The sequence below is a fragment of the Cibotium barometz genome, chromosome 58, assembly GCF_041138505.1.
Source record: "Cibotium barometz isolate CiBa-2024 chromosome 58, ASM4113850v1, whole genome shotgun sequence".
In the NCBI taxonomy this organism is placed as follows: Eukaryota; Viridiplantae; Streptophyta; class Polypodiopsida; order Cyatheales; family Cibotiaceae; genus Cibotium; species Cibotium barometz.
The window spans coordinates 39,510,337-39,533,646 of record NC_141103.1 but is presented as its reverse complement, the minus strand read 5'-3'; the positions used below and the strand labels follow the sequence as shown (position 1 = coordinate 39,533,646).

Here is a 23,310-nt window from a genome sequence, read left to right as displayed (position 1 = left end):
TATATAGCCCTGCAACCCACTTATGCTGTTGTCTCTCCATTGGGTTAGGAAAATATAATTCCTCAAAATGGCGTGCGAGTCTTGCTCGGCTTGTTCGTGTTGAAGCGGAAGAGATGAGATGCTCGAAGGCAAATGCAATCATATCTTGAGACTGGGTGAGGTCGGGAATACCAGATAAATGGGGAACTTCCATCTATAAAAACAATTTCTTTGATTAAAATTTCTTCATTAAAGAAGCTTACGGAATGAAAATACATTATGAAAATGCTGTTTCTGAATTCTTATTACCAATTTCAGATAAGAATTTAATTATCTTTATTAGCTTTCAAAACCGCTCTGATACCAACTGTGAGATCCCTGTTCCCACTGAGCAACGGATTCAGGATACTGGCAGCGGAAGTAACACATCATGCGCGGGTAGGGGTCTCACACTCGGGGCCTCGCCCACGAATATCCGGACAAGAGACTAATCCATCGGTTTGTCCAAAACCGAAACCGGAAAAACTTCCTTTACCCGGAAAGCATGGGCGATTCCACCAGGATAACTCTTTACTCTAACGTAGTCAAGATCATTACAGATCAACTGATCTGACTGCACCTCTAACGGTACTTGGTCAAATCAAGGAAGAAACTTGCACTTGGATCATTGGGATCAACGCTTTTTTCCCCATCAAGAGGCACAGTCGTTGATTCCTATCCATAGAACAATTTCTATCCGGGATTTACTTCATCTATCGTAATAATAGAAATTAAATCTCGATTTACGGATCCATCAGTCCAGCCTAACCCCATCCGATCCCATGGGTTAGCCAACCGCCCAACCACTGTAGTGATGGGATCCAATTTTGGAATTTGGTTAGGTTTTGTCCCGGGTACCAAGGAAAAGAGTTCCAAGGCCCCCTAGCCGGAAGTTCATGCAAACATAGAACTAGCCACACCACTTACACACCCAATATGAAATTGCCTTTTTCTTAGCATCAACTAACTTTAAAACAATCCTTTAATGAAACCATAGTACCACTGATCATAATCTTCCAATTTATCCGGTTGATTCATAATTTCCCATCATTCCTTCATCAGAGTATCCATGGCATCATTGGCAACTAGAACGCTCACCACCTGTCCACACAGGGGCCTTTTCAATAGTTCCTAGCCCATAATACTCGGCAATATAATCACTTATAAAAATCAAGATGGACTCTCGTTGAAGATCAGCAAGATCAACCAACAGATCCATATAAAGAGCCATGGACTCATCCATTGAAGACCAGCAAGGTCAATCAACCAGATCCATGCCCGGTTTCACAAAACAACTCTTACTCCTTGTTCCAATATCTTCCTCGACGCACGCGTGGGTATCCTGGGCGACCCAGAGCCCGAGCACCGTATGGTCAGCACCCTCTAGGATCCTTCACAGGTGACCTAGCGCTTCACTCATAGGCCGCTTCCTTGGTCCCTCATCCACCGTACCGGAAGCTCACCATTTAAATCGAACCGAGGCTGGTCAAGACCTCGGTCGACCTTGCTACGCGAGACGTCCTCCATTGACTCTCCGTCAGCAGTTGCAACTTTAACAGTTAGGTCTTCATGACCTTAATCCACAAGATGGTCAAAATGCTTCCCCAGCATTCTTGACATAAAACAGTCATTTACAAACAGTCACAAAATACAGTTTCTAAATCAAACTCTCGTCTTTCCACATTATCCCTCCTTAGTCCACATTACTTATTCCACATTCCATTCAATGTGTACTCATTCTCATCCATTTCCTCATATCGACGACACATTAATTCACATTCACATTCATACATCCACATTTACATGGATACATCCATTTTCACATCCTCATTTATACATCCACATCCCATATCCACATTCATACATACACATCCATATCCACATCCATACATCCACATTCACATCCACATTCACATTCACATCCACATTCACATCCTCATTTATACATCCACATCCACATCCATATTCACATCCATACATCCACATCTACATGCATACCTCCATTTTCCCATCCACATCCCTTATCTACATTCATACATACACATCCATACATCCACATCCACATCCACATTCATATTCACATCCATATATCCACATCTACATGCATACATCCATTATCACGTCCTCATTCATACATCCACATCCACATACATACATACATCCACATCCACATACATACATACATCCACATCCACATTCCCATTCACATCTATACATCCACATCTACATCCACATACATACATACATCCACATCCACATTCCCATTCACATCTATACCTCCACATCTACATCCACATCCACATTCCCATTCACATCTACATCCACATACATACATACATCCACATCCACATTCCCATTCACATCTATACATCCACATCTACATCCACATTCACATCTATGCATCTACATCTTCATGCATACATCCATTTTCACATTCATACATCCACTTTCACATTCATACATCCATACTCCCATCTCCACATCCACACATCCACATACATACATCCATTTCCACATTCCCATTCATGTAACCCCATATGTCTTCACATCTAATCTTTTACATCACATCCATTCTCGCCCTATCACAACCCATATACATCCTATTCTATCACATACACTTCTTACCTCATCCCATACACATCTTATCACATCCTATCACTTTCCATACGCATCTTATCAATTCTTATCACATCTCATATACCTCTTATCACATCTTATCACATTTCATATCTTCTTTTTTTTTTAAAAGAGAATTCTTATATTTGATATAAGATTTCTCTACACATTTATTTATACATAAAATCCATTTAAGGAGACTAACACTTTCGAGATTAAAATTAATCTTTTATGCATCTTCTTATGCATAAATTCAGTTTGGTAGGAAATTACACTTTTAGAATAAAAGAATTTCTCTTATGCATCTAAGTTAAGCATAAAATCCATTTATGAGGAAAATCACACTTTTAGTATAAAAAGAATATCTTTTATGCATACCTATATGCATGAAATCCAATATGATAAAAGTAACACTCTTACAATAAAATAATCAACTTTTATGCATACCTCTATGCATGAAATTCAATTATGATAAAAGTCACACTTTTATAATAAAATAATCAACTCTTATGCATACTTCTATGCATGAAAATTAAAAATGATAAAAGTAACACTTTTGATATAAAAAAAATTTCTTTTATGCATACTTCTATGCATGAAAATTAAAAATGATAAAAGTAACACTTTTGATATAAAAAAAATTCTTTTATGCATACTTCTATGCATGAAAATTAAAAATGATAAAAATAACACTTTTGATATAAAAATTTATCCATTATGCATACTTCTATGCATGAAATAAAAATGGTAAAAATAACACTTTTGATATAAAAATTTATCCATTATGCATACTTCTATGCATGAAATAAAAATGGTAAAAATAACACTTTTGATATAAAAATTTATCCATTATGCATACTTCTATGCATGAAATAAAAATGGTAAAAATAACACTTTTGATATAAAAACTTATCCTTTATGCATGATATTAAAATTCAATTTCTCCATGATTGTAATGAAATTCTTTCAATTAATCTAGGATGATAATTCCTAGAATATGGTAGGAAGTCCTCTTTTTATGCTTTGAATGAGATTATTTTATGCATAATTTTTATAAAAATTTTGCCATAGCTCCGCTGCTATGACTGATAAATCTCAATTTTTCTAAGGGATAATGCTTATCATTAAGGAAATAATTAAAATAATCTCTAATTGGATTATTAATCCATAATGGATTGAATCATTAATATACATAAACTAAAAGCATAGAAAAAAGCCATTAATTTGGCCTCAAGTATAGCTTAATCTTGGGTTAAGGAAAAGCTTTATGAAAAGCTTGATTTGGATTGAGAATGGGTCATGAGTATGACCATTTATTGAGTGAGAGAGAGAATTTACATAAAAATCATTAGAATTTAAACATAAATGAAAATTAACTTCAATAGCATTATGTAACTCTTCACTACTATTCAAACTTCAATAGCATTTAAAAAAAACCATACCAATTAAACTTCTCAAGCTTGAGAGGGGTTGAGAAGAGAGAAACATTGAGAAATTATAGAAAAGATCAATATTCACTAATTACCTTACAAATTGCTTGATTCTTTGTTCACGGTAGAGGCCCCCAACCAATCAATTGGTTAAGTATGTTGATGGAGCCACTAATGGGGATTGAAGAAAGAGGGAAGATCCAAAAACTAGTGAATTATTAAATGAATTCACAGTTCTTGGCTTAGGTGGAGTAGAGTAACGATGCATAAACACTATATATTTTTCAACAAGGGGGAGGCTTCTATTTATAGGAAAAATTGAGCTCCTAACCAAACAAACTGATTCTAGAATTTTCTAAATCAGTTTGGTCAATATTTAACCATTTTTAGGTCAATTAAGCTAACTTTTTGGAACTAGACTTAAATGAGGAGAGAGGAGAGATGAAATATCTCAATTTTTATGAGTTTAAAACTCATTCAAGCATGTGAAATATGCACCTCCTTTAAAGAACTCTCTTTCCTTACATATGTGTCATAATGGAATCATTTTAATATTGCTCATAGTTTTTTACTAATAAACCTTGTACATTTTCAACTCTTCATCTTATGTGAAATATGCACATCCTTTAAAGAACTCCCCTTCCTTACATATGTGTCATAATGGAATCATTTTAATATTGCTCATAGTTTTTTACTAATAAACCTTGTACATTTTCAACTCTTCATCTTGTGTGAGCATTTAAGGGACTCCCCTTCCTTACATATGTGTCATAATAAAATCATTATTCCCAAAATATCTCATATTTTTAATATTGCTCATAGTTTTTTACTAATAAACCTTGTACATTTTCAACTCTTCACCTTATGTGAGCATTTACTCATTTTTGGGTATCTTCTTTTTTACAAATTGGATTTATCTACTCCCTACACATGGATTGATGCTATTGGCCCATAGGAACCTTAATTGGACCATAGTCTAAAGATTTCTGAAAATCTAGACCCTTAGACTAAGGTTCTTTATACCTATTTCCAATTAATTCCAATTGCACATTGGAAAATTCTTTTTGAATTTCTGTTTCAGGGGAACTCATCTGAATTATAAGAGATATTTTTCTATCCAAAAATATTCAAAATCTGAATATTCTCTCTCTAGAATATTTTCTCTCTCTAGGCTAAAATAGTTAGAAACAAGGTCTTTATATTTCTGAAGAGGGGTTGATTACAGGGGAAGATACTAGACATCAAAAAGGGGTTGGGAGAGGAATCTTACAATGACTGGAGCAAAGGCAAGGAGATTTTTGGAGAAGCCAGCAAACATAGAGAAGTCAAAGAAGACTTGGGGACTCTGGAGAGACCTGTGTTCAATCACCACAGATGTAGCTCTTGTAAATATGCGCAAACAGCTTTGGATAAATTTCAATAACATGGCTCACATTATGAATCAAAGAAGCACAACTGCCCAAGAACAAGTATCATTCCAACAACATATCGTAGAATTCACCAAAAGTGTGCTAGGTGCTTGGGGAGAGGGTCAAGTAACACACTATATGGTAAGTTGTACAATAAAAAAATAAACTGGTGTTTTGGACTTTTTCTAATTAAATTCTATTGTCATGTGTACATCACATAGGTTATGCACATGGTGCGTATTTCATGAACAAGTATGGATCTCTCGACATGTGGAGTACCCAAGGGATGGAGATATCATATTATAAAGCAAGAGGGGTTTATTTCAAAAATACGAGACATGGAGGTGGAGCTTCTCCAGGAGGAACATGTACAAACTATCTACAAGAGATGTTCAATTGGTTTTATCGCACAACCTTTGGAAGGGTATTGGTTAGGGAGCAGGCCCAACAATCAAAGCTTGCGCAAGAGGCACGCAAGGCTGCAAAAAGTCATGCTCGGCTTGAATGCTTGCAGAAGACCAATGCTCCCCCATAGGCATGGTGCTTGGCGTGCACGAATGAGGAGACAAGGGAGGCGTTGGGTTGTGCATGCACCAGCACAAATCTAGATGTAATAAGGCTAAGAAAATAAGTTTAGTTAGGGCTTTTTTTGCCCTAAAAAAGAACTATTAATAGTTCCTTCTCTCACTTCATTTTCATTTCACTTTTTTAGAGAGCTTGAGCTCAAGATCTACGTAGGCACCCGCGTAAGGACACCAACACATCACCACGTTAGCACAATAGGCATAGTCGTACATGGATATGACATGCACCAAGAACACCGCACATGTTACCATGCCTTCACAAAACATAGTGAAAGGCACCCAACAACCACATACTGGCGACACCACGGAAGAGAGTGACCCCTTGGATTCTAGGACACGCCCAATGGGATCACCAGAGTCCAACCCTCCTCCCACAACAACACCAACACACACACATGCAGGCCCTTCTAGTGGGAGAAAGTGCGTGAAGAAGACCCCACAATGTAGCCACCCTAGAGATCAAGACAGAGAGGCCGATGATGAGCAGTTCGACTAGGTTGGTGAAAACATTCCTACATTGTGCAGCACCATAGGTGGCAAGACCCTACTACCAAGACAGGGACCTTATTCAATTAAGGCTAGATGGGAACATAACAGAGTGCTAGTTGTTCAGAGTCCTACCTCTGGGAATATATGATGGAATCCTTGGAATGGCTTGGCTCTAGAAGAATCAGGCTAACATTCATTGTCACAAAGGAACCATCTCTTTCCTTGACCTTAACAGGAATAAAGTTCAAGGAATTGGAATTTTCGGATCCCTAGTGCTGCAATTAGTCAAGGCTTCCAAATTATTAAAAGGGTTCATAAAGAAGCAAGCTATGTATGTCGTTAAAATGAATCCAGTAGACATAAAATGCAAGGCTAAAGAACCAGAGTGGTTAAGTAAGTATGCAGATGTGTTTCCTGAAGAGCTGACTGAGATGCCTCCATCTTGTGAAGTAGATCATGAGATCGAATTAACCCCCGGAGCTCAAGTAGCCCAGCGTGCATACAAAATGCCAGTCCCTGAAGCCATAGAACTTAAGGAACAATTAAGACAACTATTAGAGCAGGGATTGGTCAGGCCCAGTGTCTCACCTTGGGGTGCGCCCGTTCTCTTTCAAAAGAAGAAAGATGGAACGTTAAGACTCTATATTGACTACAGAGGATTGAATCAATTAACAATTAAGAATAAGTATCCTATATTAAGAGATAAAGGTTATGTAAAAGGGGAAGAGAAGGGTGTGTGTGTGTGAAGGGACTTAAGGCCCACTAGCTCATCTATTTAAAGGTGGAGCTAGAAGGCTTTTTTGTATGGAGCAAGAAGCCTAGTTGTATTTGAGCAACTTAATAAGTAAGATATTTTCCTGTATTTTGTGAGTCTCTCTCCTCCACATATTTATGTAGCATGAGCACCACGAATTTTAACATGGTATCAGAGCTTTGGTTGATTAGGTCCCCTTTGTGGTGTAGAATAGGTCAAACTTATCATCTTTTCCTTGTGTGGAGCTGAGCCTCCTGGCAGTGGAGGCCCTCTAGCTACTCGTGGAGGCAAGATCTCAATGTGTTTTCATCTAAGAAAATGCAAAGGAGGTCTGGGCACTCAGATTCGTACATCCAATCGATGGAAAGCCTGCTTCGCTGCCCCAGCATTGCCGCCTGAGTGAGTCGGTGCATGAAAATTACAGCAGTCGATGTCGTACAAGCATCCGATGCCTGCAGCTCATCATAGGCCGCGTGGGCTTAGGGCTTTTGAAGCCCATAGCCTCCATTATCTACAGCTCAAATTTTAGCTCGCGATTGCTACATGAAAAAAACCAGGGCTGCCCTCTTGAAATCCATTGAAGCGCACCCCATTAAAGCTTCAAAATCAAGTTTTTTCTTGCTCTAATCCCCTCTTCTTTGCTCTAATCACCTAAGTGCTCTTGTGAGGGCTTGTTGCTGATCCAATTTTTTATTTTGAAGAGGTGGCCATACACCATGAGGTATTCATGAGCCTCATTCCCATCAAGCTCCATCATCAACATCATCTTCAAGTGCACAAAGCCTTTCAAAGTGTGCTTATGAGCACTAATAGTGTTGATTAACACTAATGAAGCTTCTAATCCAGCAAAGGGGAGTTATTCCAAAGTGTTTTTAAACACTAAGAGTGTGTTGAAATTAGAGCAATGTGATGAGCTATGGTGGATCAAATACTAGAATCAACATCATTAATAGTGAATAGCAAATAATTAAGATGTGATTAGTGAGTAATTAACAAATAGCTTAATGTAGGCATGGATAATCAAAAACCACCAAATTCTCATTAGGCCAATGCCTCAATTTATAGAGTTTACATCCAAGCATCAAATCCCACTGATTTCTCCTTGATTTCTCCTTGATTCACTCCACCTCTCCCCCAGAATATCTCCACCTCTTTTGTTGATTCTCTCCACTTCTTCACTTTTCCCAGAATATCTCCCAAAATATCTCCACACTTCCTATATCTTCTCATGCTACCCTTTATTCTCTCCTAGTAGATTCTTCTCACCTTTTCACAGGTTCTTTCACATTTATACATTCTCTTTTACAGCCTCTAACCAAGGGCTTGTTCCCACACACACCCTATTCACTTGTATATTTCAACACCTCCCCTCAAGTGAATACTCTTAGAACACCTAGACCGTATACCAAGTTTCCCTCCTTACTTGATAGTCTGTCGCGATGACGACTAGTGTCTAGCACACCTCCCCTCAAGTTATCTTAGCACACCTGGACCCTATACCAAGTTTCTCTCTTACTTGTTGATAACACTACTACCTTGTTGTTTGTCATGTTTTTAAGAATCTCTTGGCATTGTCTTTGTAAGAGGCATAGGCAACATTATGAGCCATGCCCTCACCTTCTTGAGCCAAGAATGATGTACCTTATTGGTTTGAGCATTTACCTCAACCTATATTCAAACCCTAATGGGTATCATGTAACCAACATGCACAAAAGGCTTTGTTGTAATCAAGGAGTAGACAATGCCCTTGACCAATCTATAAGGCAAGTGGTAAGACCCTCCCTTTCCCTTTCCCATATAAATCTACCTCATAAGCCCTCATAGCCCATGGAGGAGGTATGGTATGCAGAAAAGCATCAAGCATGTTGAAGGAACATCTATGTGCAAACCACGTAAGCAAGGGTGGCAGCCTTGTTTTGATCATTGTGTGAGAATGGTCAAGGTGGAAAGCATATGGAAGCAATGGCATGTATGTCTAAAGAGTGGGGTGCACCATCATTAAGGTGTACATCTTCATCGTCAACATCAACTAAAGACTTAGATGGCATCATTGTATTAGCCTCTAAGGCTCTAGGAACATAGTTGTAAGTCCTAGATAACCACACCACCATTCTTGTAAGCCTAATATTATAAAGGCAATCTTTTTCATATTTCCAATACCACCTATTCCAAAAACTTTCATAGTTAGTATTGAGGGGGGGTATTAAGAGACTAAGGTTATGTAAAAGGGAAAGAGAAGGGTGTGTGTGTGAAGGGACTTAAGATCCACTAGCTCATCTATTTAAAGGTGGAGCTAGAAGGTTTTTTTGTATGGAGCAAGAAGCCTAGTTGTATTTGAGAAACTTAATAAGCAAGATATTTTCTTGTATTTTGTGAGTCTCTCTCTTCCACATAGTTGATCTAGCATGAGTACCACGAATTTTAACATCCTATTCCTAGAATTGATGAACTTCTGGATTGGTTAAGTGGGACCCAAATGTTCACAAAGATAGATCTCAAATCCGGGTACTACCAGATGAGAATTAAGGAGCAAGACATCCCAAAGATAGCATTCAATACTCGCTATGGGCATTATGAGTTCACAGTCATGCTGTTTGGATTGACTAATGCCCCGGTGACATTAAATCATTTTACGCAGGATATTCTCAGAGAATACTTGGATGATTTTGTTCTTGTCTTCTTTGATAATATCTTGGTATACTCAAAGAATGATGTAGACCATGAAGATCATGTGCGCAAAGTCCTAGAAATCCTAAGGAAACACTAACTCTTTGCAAAGAAGAGCAAGTGTTCCTTCTGTATTGACCAGGTTGAATACTTGGGATTCATAGTGTCAAAGGATGGGATTTCTCCTGACCCCGCAAAGATCCAAGAAATAGTTGAATGGCCAGAACCCAAGTCAGTAAAAGAAGTCAGAGGATTCCTAGGGTTAACCTGATGGTATAGGATCTTTATACCTAGGTATGCTCAGATAGCGTCCCCTTTGACTAACCTTCTCAAGAAAAGTACACTTTTTTAGTGGACTGCAATGTGTCAGAGTGCCTTTGACAAGCTAAAGAAAGCCTTAGTAACCAACCCTATTCTTAAATTGCCAAATTTTACCAAACCCTTTGAGGTAGTTATTACTGATGCCAATGGATTTGCCTTAGGCGGTGCTCTAATGCAAGAAGGTCATGCAGTGGCCTATGAATCCAAAAAAATCAGAACACATGAGAGGAATTATGCCATCCATGACTTGGAGTTACTCTCAGTGTAGTGTATGCTCTGAAGTTGTGGAGACATTATCTTTTGGGACAAAGGTTCACCTTGATGTGACAGATCATCAAAGTCTGAAGTGGATCTTCACCCAAAGGGATCTCAACATATGTCAAAGGAGATGGATGCAGACCTTGCAGGAATTTGATTTTGAAATAAAGTATCGATCCGGGGAAAGAAAATGTGGTTGCAGATGCGCTCAGCAGAAAAGCCTCCTTGCTTGCAATTACAGTGGTGTCAAATCCATTGATCAATGAAGCAAAGGAGAAAATCATGTAAGACAAATTATTTGCCCCTATTGCTACCCTTCTGATGCAGGAAAGCAAGACGCCTCAGGTAATGAGTCGAGTTCTTGGGTACAAACTGGATGAAGGATGCATGTATTATAATAATCGGCTATGTATCCCCCCCACTGATGAGGGAATAAAGGGAAGAATTCTGAGAGAAGCCCATGATAGCCTGATAACTGGACATCTAGGGTTTATAAAAACCTATATGTCTGTGAAGAAAAGCTTCTTCTAGCCAGGACTCAAAAAGGATGTACTTGATCATGTGCGGAAATGCTTGATGTGCCAAAGAGTCAAGGCAGAGAGAGTCAGGATGCCAGGGAAACTGCAGCCTCTAGACATTCCACAGATGAAGTGTGAATGCATCAGTATGGACTTTGTCACTGGATTACCTTCAATGCAATCAACTCCATTTTTGTGGTAGTTGACAGGCTGACCAAAGTTGCCCATCTAATTCCAGTGAAAGAAACATACTCTGCAGTGGATGTTGCCAGAGTTTTCCTTAAGGAGATCTTCAGATTGCATGGTCTACCTAGCAAGATAGTAAGTGACCGATATCCCAAATTCACATCAAAATTCTGGACTGCATTCTTTGAAGCAGTAGGAGCTTTCTTGGATCTCACCATAGCCTATCACCCCACAGATGGCCAGATGGAAAGGGTGAATCAAGTAATTGAAGATATCCTTCGGTCATGCTGTAGTAGCAGGGAACCCAAGAAGTGGTTAAGTCATTTGCATTTGGTCGAATTCGCTTACAATGCTTCTTATCATCGGAGCATTGGGATGAGTCCTTTCAAAGCTTTGTATAGACAAGATTGCCTTACACCATTGACTTTGTCTGATCCATTAATCAAAGTCAAAAATGTCCAGACAAATGCTTGACGATATGGACCAGCAGATGTAATCAATCCGTAAAAGATATAAAGGCAGCCCAAGACAGACAAAAGCATTATGCAGATAAAAAGAGATCTGAGAGAGAGTTCGAAGAATCAGATATGGTCTTCATTTGAGTACAACCAAAAAGAAGTTCCTTATCCTTAGGGAAGTATAAGAAGCTCTCTCCCAGATACTGTGGGCTGTATGCTGTCATAAAGAAAGTGGGCGATCTAGCCTACAAACTTCTTCTGCCTCCCCATCTCAAGGTACATGATGTATTCCATGTCAGTTTGCTTAAGAAATATGTACCTAGCCTGAGTCATGTGCTTGATGTTATGAACAATTGATCTCTTCGACTCAAGGCCAGATAGTACTCCAACCTAAGGAAATCCTTAACGTTCGGGAGAAGATTCTCAGGAGCAGAGTCCTCAGAGAATTCTTAGTAAAGTGGAAGTTCTTCCCTCTAGAAGACGCCACTTGGGAGAAAGAAGAAGAGTTGGCGAAGGTTTACCTCCATTTTACGAGATGAGGACATCTCGCGTTTTTCAAGTAGGAGAGGATGTAAGATTCCTCCTCATCCTGAATAACAATTAAGCCTCTACTTCAATCCCTTGTAATCATTCTGTTTCTGAATACAAGAAAATATTATTTTTCCTTGTTTTGCCTAGTGAGATAAAAAATTATAGAGAGTGGTAAATCAATATTGGGATATTTTTAGATATATAAATTCCACAAATATCAAAAAAATATTTCCTTGAAACAAAAAATCAAAATAGATTTTCCAAGGTGCAATTGGAATTAATAAAAATTGATTTAAAAGACCTTAGCCTCAGGGTCAAGATTTTCAATTTTTTTTATGATGGTCCAATTAAGGTTTTTATGGACCAATAAGATTAATCCAAGTGTTGGGACAAGATAAATCCAAAGAATAAAAGAAAATACCCAAAAATGAGTAAATGCCCACATAAGATGAAGAGTTGACTAAGTACTAGGTTTAGTAGTTAAAAATTATGAAGTATTAAATTAAAAAAAGAGATATTTTGGAGTAATCATTCATTTTTGACACATGGGTAAGGAAAAGGGGGCCCTTCAAGGAGGCGCCCATTTTACATGTAGATGAGTTTTAAACTAAAAAATAATAGGATATTTTTATCTCTCCTCTCTCCTAAATCAAACCAAATAAAAAAGGGAGCTAAACTGGTCCAAATCTTGTCCAAATTCAGCCAAACTGAAGCTGGAAAACTCTGGAACTCAGTTGAACTCAGTTGGACTCAGTTAGTGGCCTCCCTCACCTATAAATAGACCCTCATTCCTTTGTATTCTCATCTATGAACTAAACTATGCCGGTATTACTCTAAGTTAAGCTTATTTTCTATTATCCTCTAAAAACCCTCTACAAATTGAAGAGATTGGAGCTTCTCTCTCTCTCTCTTCAATCTTCCTTGGAGACTCCAACAACATACCAAACCAATTGATTGGTTGGGGGCCTCTACTGTGATCAAAGAATCAAGTAATTTAGGAGGTAAAGTGTGGATTATTGTCTTCTTTTTCATAAAACTCCAAATGTTTCTCTTCTCAACCTGCAACCGGAATCTTATTCTAGGAATTGATTGTGGAAAAGTAGAGAATTAATTCAATCATAAAAACCATTGCTTGTAAGCTTCAACTAAATCAAATCAATTGAAAAATTAAACACTTAAACAAAAATACTTAGCTCCAAAAAGACCATATTGGGTGCAATCTTCCCCCCTCTTGTGCGTGGCCTCTCCCCACACAAGAGTATTTCTTTATTAGCTTTCCTTTTCACCAAAATTAGGCCATAGCTCCCAAAATACAAGATGTGCTTTTTAGAGAGCACGGCACTCTTCTTTAACAAAAATAGAGTGTCAAATTGGGACTAGGGTAAAGCCATAGGCTTTAATAAATTCCACAAAAAATAAATGTATCTTTCCTAAAGTTCAAAATGGAAAAATCATTTAATAAGATTACAAGCTACTATGCTTGCCAAAAATGAAATGTGATGATCCAAGACATTTCTTCCAAAGTAAACTCTTCAATTCCCATAGTCTTCATCACCTGAAAATATAAGCCCAATTAATTATTAAATTAATCCCACAAATATTAAACAGGCACAAATCATCACCAACTCATGACTACCAGGCGTAAGTACCCCAGGAATCACCCTGCCATACAAACCTAACTGAAATAATCATAGGTGGCCTCAAACAGACGTCATATACCGCACGTATTAATATTTATAGTGGTATCACCCACGATATTAACCTAGCCGGCATGGCGCAAGAGTAATATTTTCTAGAGGACTTAAAATATATTCTCATGACATCCCTCTTGCTTGAGTTTGCAATTGTCCTCAATTGTGGATTTGTTGGGTTTGAAAAGAATGAAGAATTTCAGGGTAAACTCGGAAAAATTTCTCAGGCATCCATTTAGCATCTTCTTGTGGATGATTCTTAAAAGTCAAAAGATACTTGAAGTATTGATTACCTGTCCTTGTTGTTGTTATCTCTTGGTCAATGATAGCATCAGGAACTAGTACTTCTTCCTCTCCTTCAATAAGAGGTGGTTCCTCATATGTTGGGTGAGTAGGAAGTGTTCCTCGAAAAGGTTTCAATAGATGGATATGAAAAGAATTGTGGATATTCCAATTAGATGGAAGCTCTAGTCTATAGGCCACATCATTAATCTTTTGAAGGATTTTAAATGGCCCATAATATCTAGGCTCTAGCTTCACTGCTGCAGGGAATTTTTCCACACTCTTTAATCGACGCTTTTCAATTCTCAAAAGTACATAATCACCTTCTTGAAATGAAAAATCTTTGCGCTTCCTATTTGCTTGAGATGTATACTTCTCTTGAGCTCTTTGAATACAATCACGCACTTCAGATAGAATGCGATCAAAGTCTCTAACATATTGGTCAGCTGCTTCAATCTTATGAGAGAGTCTAGTAGCCGGAATAGGCAATGCTCTTCCATAGATAATCTCAAATGGTGCTCGACTAGTAGCAGTATGAGGAGTATTATTATAAGCAAATTGGAGTAGGTGTATGTACTTATCCCATGCACTAGGTTGCTGGGAAACATAGGCTCTAAGCATATCTAAGATAGTGCTATTTGTAACTTCAGTTTGTCCATTCGATTCCGGATGGAATGCCGTGGAAAAATCTAACTTAGTGCCCAAGTTTGAGAAAAGAGCAACCCAAAAGTGACTACAAAAGTTAGAATCTCTATCAGAAACTATCACTTTGGGTAGTCCATGATGAACAAAAATTTGCTTAACAAATATGTTCGCGGCTTGCTGAGAAGTTAGTGTCTTTTTACATGGAATGAAATAGGCTTGCTTACTAAATCTGTCCACTATTGTCCAAATCATGTCATGGTGACTGGAAGTAGTAGGGAAGCCAGTAATGAAATCCATAGACACTTGTTCCCATGGTCTATCAGGAATAGGTAGAGGCATAAGCAATCCTAAAGCTTTGCCTTTGTAGCTTTTAATTGTTTGGCAAATGTTACATTCAGCTACAAACTTTGCTACATCATTCTTCAAATGGGGCCAATAGAATTCTCGAGAAACTACTTGAAGTGTTGCGGAAACTCCTCTATGTCCCACAAATGGTGGTTGGTGCATCTCTTCCAAGACAAGTTGTCTATAAGGTTGAGTAACACACAATCTCTTCTCAAAGAAAAGATAGCCATCATTATGAGAATAACTTCCTAGAGGTGTCCAATTGTTTTCACGCAATTTGATCCATATTTGAGAAAAATCTGGATCAACTTCGTAAGTTTCTTTCATAAGGACAAATGGTTCACTTTCAATTATGGAAATGTTGTTGATATTTGGTCTTCGACTCAAAGCATCGGCAACAACATTTTCTTTTCCAGGTTGATATTGAATCATAGGTTGGAAACTTTGAATGAAAGCTGCTCATTTGATATGCCTATCTGAAATAAGAGGTTGCGTAAGCAGATGCCTAATGCTCTGTTGGTCTGTCTTGATAAGAAATTCAGAGCCCATTAGGTAATGCTTCCAGTTCTTCAAAGCATGCACTACTGCTGCTAATTCCTTATCATAAGTGCTATAATTTTGCTCTGCAGGCTTAAGCTTTCTACTTTGATATGCAATAGGATGGTTGTCTTGCATAAGAACAGCGCCAAATCCTTTGCCACTAGCATCAGTCACTACTATAAAGAATGGTCTTTGAAAATTAGGTAGTGTAAGAGCTGGTGCTTGTCTTAAAGCATTCTTGAGTGTTGCAAAAGATTTATCTTGCTTATCAGTCCAATTGAAATTTGTAGCTTTCTTAAGGAGTTCAGTCAAAGGATTGGCAATACAAGCAAAATTCTTGACGAACTTCCTATAATAACTACATAAGCCAAGAAAAGATCTAAGATCATGTATGTTTCTAGGCGTAGGCCAAGAAGCAATACACTCAATTTTCTTAGGATCTACACGAATTCCTTCGGCCGATACTATATGTCCTAAGTATTCAATCTCCTCTTGAAAGAAAGAACTCTTTTCAGGATTGACATACAATTCATTTTCTCTCAAAAGATTGAACACTTGTTCCAAGTGTTGTTCATGATCTTGTCGATCCTTGCTAAAAACAAGAATGTCATCAAAGAACACTATAACAAAACTTTGAAACTTAAGGAATATACGATTCATCATACGGTTGAAAGTAGCTGGAGCATTGGTCAAACCAAATGGCATAACCAAAAACTCATAATGACCAGTTTGGGTTCTAAAAGCTGTCTTGAAAATGTCAGATTGAGTCATACGAACTTGATGATACCCAGACTTTAGGTCAATCTTGCTAAAGACCTTTGATCCTCTAAGCTTATCAAGAAGATCATCTACCCTAGGAATAGGATATCTGTTCTTGACAGTAATCTTATTCAATGCACGATAGTCTACACACATTCGGTAAGTTCCGTTCTTCTTCTTAACAAGAAGTACTGGAGCTCCAAAAGGTGAACTACTAGGTCGAATAAGGCCTCTCTCTAGCAAGTCTTCTATTTGGCTTTGGATTTCTCTTTGCTCTAAATTATTGACTCTATAGGGAGCTTTACAAGGCGGGGAATTTCCAGGCAATAAGTCAATACTATGATCCTCTGGCCTAGACTTAGGTAATCCGGGAGGCAGATCTTCCATGAAACAGTCACTAAATTTGGAGATAAAAGAATCAAACTTTGGTCTTTTGGATGTGTCCAACTCAGCATCAAGCTGGTTAACCCATACCATATAAGTCTTGTCTCTTTTTCTTAGAGCTCTCTTTGCTTGAGTGTGACTCAACAAAGGACTCATTTCTCCTTTGACTTAACACTGGAGGATAATATCTTTATTGTCCTTCCTTAGAGAGATACTATGAGTGTCATAGTCAATAATAGGATTGTATTTGTGTCTCCAAGGTATACCCAAAATTATATCTACCCCTTGTAAAGGTGCAACTAAGAAATCCCTCTTTTCTGTTAAAGGTTTGATGCATAAATCTAAATCTTTCACTACTTGCATGCAATTATACTTTGTTCCAGTAAATGCTGCTTTGACTTTATAGTGCATAGGTAAAGAATGAAGATTTAATGCTCTAAGTACCTTTTCAGAAATGAAATCATGTGTACTACCATCATCATGCAAAATAAGAACTTCATGTCCATTTATCGTTCCTTTTATTTTAAGCAAAGAATGAACATGAGGTTTACCTTCTTGTTCTGAGTAATCTGGATCGGAATTACCCTCTTGCTCGAATGATTCTTCTTCATTGTCATCTTCTTCAATCATGTTGACTCGAGCTGCTACTGCTGGGGTTGAATTCTTGGTACGCTCCGGACAATTCGGTGCTATGTGACCTTCTTTGTGGCACTTGAAACATTTGATAGGAGATGTCTTCGGTTTGCCACCATTGACTTTCTTATTGGTACTCATGGTGCCTTTAGCCTCGTCCTTGCCTTTGTCATAACCTGGTTTATACATCTTCTTTGAAGCATAAAAAGATTTAGTAAACGGTTTAGAAGAAGTACCCTCATGTGCTTTAATCTCTTTAGGAAAACGCTGTTCAATGGCTGAATTTGAATTCTCGTCGCCTCAAACAAATCCCGAACGATTCCGCGTGATTCAAGAGTCTTGGGCTAGTCGAATTGTTGATGAAATAATTTTTCTACACTTTGAAACCTGCTGAAACAGTCTTGTAAACCTTGCCCAAACTCTGTAATATTTTTTCTGAAATTTTCAGAATTTTTCAGAAGTGATTTCGGAATTTTCTGGCCTTTTCTAGGCAATTTTGAAGCTTTTTAAAACCTGTAAATGACTTTTCTGCACCCAGAAATTTTCAGAATTGGAAAACCTTTGAATTTCTCCTCAAATTTGGAAATTGGGAAAAGTAGAGGTTGAAAAAGGAGTGATGTGACTTGCATAGGGATTGGGAAAAGTAAACTTGATTAGAAAGTGGATTAAGGAGGTGATTAGCTTATGGGAGATTAAGCTTGAATTTTTTTTTTTCCTCTCCACTCCACGCTTTTGCGCCGGCAGGTTGCTGCCGTGCGCCTCTTGTTCCAAAAGATTATTGAGAATTATAAGATGGCTTTTGCATGGATTTATCTCCCTCGTCCATTATAGATTTGCTCAACCTTGAAGCTTTCTGATTTCTGAGAGTTACCCGTGAGGTTTTTGGCTATGAGGATTTCATCCATACGGTCAGATTTTGATTTCACAGAGTATTTGGAAAAACCACTTTTTGATAGAGAGGGATGGTTTTGCAGGGTGGTGAGTGGGTTTGAGAGTAGATCTAGTTTTGAATCTTTGACCTTTGGGTAAAGACCTGCAAAACACCCTTCTGTCCACTGGATAAATTCCTGCACTTTCTTGATTTTTGAGAAGTTGAAGCCCTTTCCTACCTTCTCCACAAATCTCCTAGCCCAAGCTCTGATACCACTGCAACCGGAATCTTATTCTAGGAATTGATTGTGGAAAAGTAGAGAATTAATTCAATCATAAAAACCATTGCTTGTAAGCTTCAACTAAATCAAATCAATTGAAAAATTAAACACTTAAACAAAAATACTTAGCTCCAAAAAGACCATATTGGGTGCAATCTTCCCCCCTCTTGTGCGTGGCCTCTCCCCACACAAGAGTATTTCTTTATTAGCTTTCCTTTTCACCAAAATTAGGCCATAGCCCCCAAAATACAAGATGTGCTTTTTAGAGAGCACGGCACTCTTCTTTAACAAAAATAGAGTGTCAAATTGGGACTAGGGTAAAGCCATAGGCTTTAATAAATTCCACAAAAAATAAATGTATCTTTCCTAAAGTTCAAAATGGAAAAATCATTTAATAAGATTACAAGCTACTATGCTTGCCAAAAATGAAATGTGATGATCCAAGACATTTCTTCTAAAGTAAACTCTTCAATTCCCATAGTCTTCATCACCTGAAAATATAAGCCCAATCAATTATTAAATTAATCTCACAAATATTAAACAGGCACAAATCATCACCAACTCATGACTACCAGGCGTAAGTATCCCAGGAATCACCCTGCCATACAAACCTAACTGAAATAATCATAGGTGGCCTCAAACATACGTCATATACCGCACGTATTAATATTTATAGTGGTATCACCCACGATATTAACCTAGCCGGCATGACGCAAGAGTAATCTAGGCGTCCCCAAATTACTCAAGAGGGGATAAATAATATTTTTCTAGAGGACTTAAAATATATTCTCATGACACAACCCCTCTCAAGCTTGAGAAGGATTAATTTGAATGGCTTTTGAATACTATTGAAGTTCTTTAATGTATTGTAATAAAGAAATACTTAAATTTTTATTTATGCTTAATTAATAATGGTTTTTAAGCATTGCTCTCTCTCGCCCAAGATGGTCATTCCTATGACCTATTCTCAATTTGAATGAAGCTTCTCATGAAGCATTTCTCTAATCTAAAAGTAATTTCTATGCTTGTCTAATTGGAGGTCAAAATAATGGCTTTTTAATACTTTTATGCTATTAAATTTATGATAGAATTAAGAATGAATCCATAATTGGATAATGATTCAATTAGTGGCTATTCTAATCACATGAATAATACTAAATTTTATTCTTTCAAACTTATTGAGAATGATCAGTAATAGCAGCGGAGCTATGGCAAAATTTCTAAAAAATAAACACCTAAATCATTTTCATTTATATTATGAAAAGAGAACTTCCTACCATATTCTAGGATTAATCATCCTAGATTAATTGAATGATTCTCATTATAATCATGGAAATTTGATTTTTATGTTTATGCATAAATAGTTAATTAGAAAAAAGAGAAATTTCTAATAATCCATTTTTATGTTAAAAGAGTAATTCCCATGACAATGGAAATCCATGTACTCCAATGAAGTAAGAGAAAAATTGTGATGCTAAAATAATGCATATTTTATTTAAAAATTAAAGAAGGATTTTAGTTAAATTTATCTTTTTGCATAGATAAATTTTAAATGATGAAAGAGGAATTCCCTCTATATTGGTATTGGGGGGATTGACCACTGGGGAGATTAAGCAAGGAGGAAAATGAGGCTGATATAATATTTTGTATTATAAGATACTGTTGTTTGTGGGAGATTTGGGTCTCTAGAAATGTGTTGATATTGAATAAAGGGACCACCAATCAAGGATGCTACAGAAATGATGTTCAAATGTGTGCACTTTTGTTGGCCTGTATATTATACTAATAAGATGAATAATATTATGTATGCAAACCTGCCTTCTTTCTTACCTTTAGCAATGACTCTACATCCATGTTTGAAATCCTCAACGAAGCAACCATGCTCGTTGAAATGAACCTGTAATCCTTGTTCCACCATTTGACCAACTGAGGCCAAAGTTTTTGTGATAGAAGGCACATACAATACATCTGACATAGACTTTGTTTGACCATTGTGCATAACCAATGGTACACTTCCAACATGTGTAATGGCATGCTGAGTATCATCTCCTGTTTCCACATAGCCTTTCACATCCATAGGCTTCATATGCTTAAACCCTTCACCATGACAAGTCATATGATTTGATGCTCCAGAGTCCATATACCAAGTTCCATCATTCTCAGTATTTGTCATCATAGATCCCACAACATGTTTCATGGCAAACAAGTGATTTGCGCTGCCATCATTACTGCTTGATGCATAATTTCCACTTGTGCATAATTTCCACCATAATGTCCACCACGTTGTGCTCTACCTCCTCTCAAATCATTCTGTTTGCGGAAACAATCACGTGCCATATGACCAAATTTCCCACAGTAATGGCATTCCACATCTTGCATAGATGTTTGTTGGCCTTGCCAACATCCTCTACCACGAGGATTACCTCTGCCTCTCTGAGGTGTATATCCACAACAGTTCAAGCATTACAATCAGGGATGTTAATACATACTTGGATATCCTAATGCTGCTTGACTGTTGGCATGTCTACACTTGGGATGATGTCAAAACCAAATACCCCAAATTTGGGCCCACATCTAAAAGGTGGTATTTGAAGGAAAACCAACTAGATGATATATTTATGGCCCTGGTTGAAAACCCCCTGGGAAGAAGACCAATCGTGAAGATTTGGACAAAAGGGGAGTACTTTGAAGAACAATCACCTAAGGGATTCATCTCTGAAGTGCTGTTGATTGCCTATGTGCAGCTGGGTTTTCACTTCTCTTGGGAAAGTTCCTCCGTTGTATGGGAAGATGGGATCTGGGACATGGTATGTGATCCTCTTAATAGGAAGTGGGACTAGAGGGTAAGCTTTTTGTAAAATATTGTGACAAAGTTGTAGATATTAATATATTATTATTCCAAAAATAATAATTTGAGAAGGGTTTATCAGGCATGTGTGCCTTGTTGATATTTCCTAATACCCATGTAAAGGCACAATTTCTGAAAATATATATTGATATCAACAGGACGAATATTCAAAATGTGCAAGGAGATGTTTTCAATGGGGCATTTGGACTTGCAAATTAAAGTTTTGGCTCTCAAAAATTACACGTAAAACTTGCAATTCAGGCAGGGGAGCCTATTCTAACATGGAGAGGAAAGGTGACGGTGCGGATCTGATGCGGGGAGCCCCATGCATTTCGGAAGGCTTGTTGCACGTCATCGTCCATGAGTTCCACGCCCCTTGCCCTGGCCGTGTTCACGGCCGACCATGAATTGAGAAAGCCCAAGTACCCCTCGAGAGTGGTGTCCTTCTTGGCCTCAAGCCTGATGGGGCCCGTGCCCTGCTGAGCTGGCAGGACAGGCTGGAAAGGAAAGGGCAAGGTCGAGTAGCCGTCGTTCACAAAGTCGAGGGCCGGCTCCCAGAAGGGCAGGGTCGTGCGGTACACCTGGGCAAGAACGGCGTCCACGTCAGCGTTCACCTCGGGGATTGTGTAGCACCAGACGGCGAAGACACCCCCAGGCTTACGAAGAACGCGTCGCACGTGCGAGTAGAAGGAGTGGAGGTCGAACCAGTGCACGGCTTGAGCGACGGTGACGATGTCCACGCACTCTTCTTCTCCCACCACACGGTCCACCTCCTCTGTACGCAGGCCAGGGCTGGTGGCCCTGTAAGAAATGTTGGGCTTCCGTTCTGCGTAATGGAGCTGCTGCGCGCTTGCATCCGTAGCAATCACCTCGTCGTAGTAATCTGCAAGCTGCTTAACACGCAACGCTAAATGGACCAAAACGGATAGCTTTATATATATAGAGACACAGAGACAGACAGAGAGAGAGAGAGAGAGAGAGAGAGAGAGAGTCCTACATATCTAGCTCAAACACGTGTTACAAAATTGATTGAGCGCTCTCACTCACCCCCACCGCAGCTTGTCCATTGCCCGTCCCGACATCCCACGCTCGCTTGTGCCCCTTGCTAAGAGAGGCCAGCAGCGTGTAGAGTTCAGACGGGTATGTTGGCCTCGCTGCTGCATAGATGCTAGCTTGCTCGTCGAAAAGAGTCGCCATCGCCCTTGCAGTGTGCACACTCTCACAGGTGCTCACATTTATACCATCCGCGCCCTTAAAAAGTTCCTTCGGTGAAGACATCAAGTCCATGCTTCTTTCTCTACAAGAGCTCATCAATGACCTCAGCCCGTTCCTTTAAGATTACGTCATGCCAAGCTCCAACGAAGATAGACGTCACGTTGGGTTGTTGTTCTCGGACATAGGTGTTTGGAGCTTCTTTTGGTTAATCATCATGGGATCTAACAATAGAGAAAATTCTACCTATTCTTTGTCTTTTAAATTTTTTACGTTTGATGTACATTTGTTTTTGTTAGCCCGTGTAAGAATTGTTATTTTTTTGGTGGAAAAGGTTGTATTTTCAGAAGGTAGAAGGAGACATTTTTCCAAGTGAGAAGGTTACATTTGTTGACAGGACTCAAAGGGGAAAGAGCATTTGCATATTTTGGAAAAGAAGAGGAGGGTGCCTAGCTCTGGCGAGATAGTGTGATACGTCTGAGGATCTGTGTGAAATGCGTCAATGTGTTCGTTGGAAACATTAAGAGGGTATTGCTCTAACTAGACTACATACACACCACTAATAATAATGTCCAGTCTTT

At 38.4% G+C, this 23,310-nt stretch overlaps 1 protein-coding gene across 1 annotated transcript; it reads right to left on the bottom strand.

The window, feature by feature from the left end:
- Window positions 1–21,704: 21,704 nt before the first annotated feature.
- On the bottom strand, window positions 21,705–22,749 carry LOC147606268 (uncharacterized). Its single transcript, XM_086792501.1, has 2 exons — window positions 22,565–22,749; window positions 21,705–22,407 (listed from the first exon to the last, which is right to left on the bottom strand). Exons 1-2 carry the CDS (start codon window positions 22,712–22,714, stop codon window positions 21,775–21,777), a joined length of 783 nt encoding a protein of 260 aa, XP_086648627.1. The 5' UTR covers window positions 22,715–22,749; the 3' UTR covers window positions 21,705–21,774.
- Window positions 22,750–23,310: the final 561 nt, after the last annotated feature.

Excerpts from the sequence above, each read along its gene's own strand:
- LOC147606268 (XM_086792501.1), bottom strand. The coding sequence starts at position 22,714 with ATGGCGACTCTTTTCGACGAGCAAGCTAGCATCTATGCAGCAGCGAGG. Across the intron at positions 22,408-22,564 it reads ATGGACAAGCTGCGGTGGGG|CTTGCAGATTACTACGACGA; the intron begins GTGAGTGAGAGC and ends CGTGTTAAGCAG.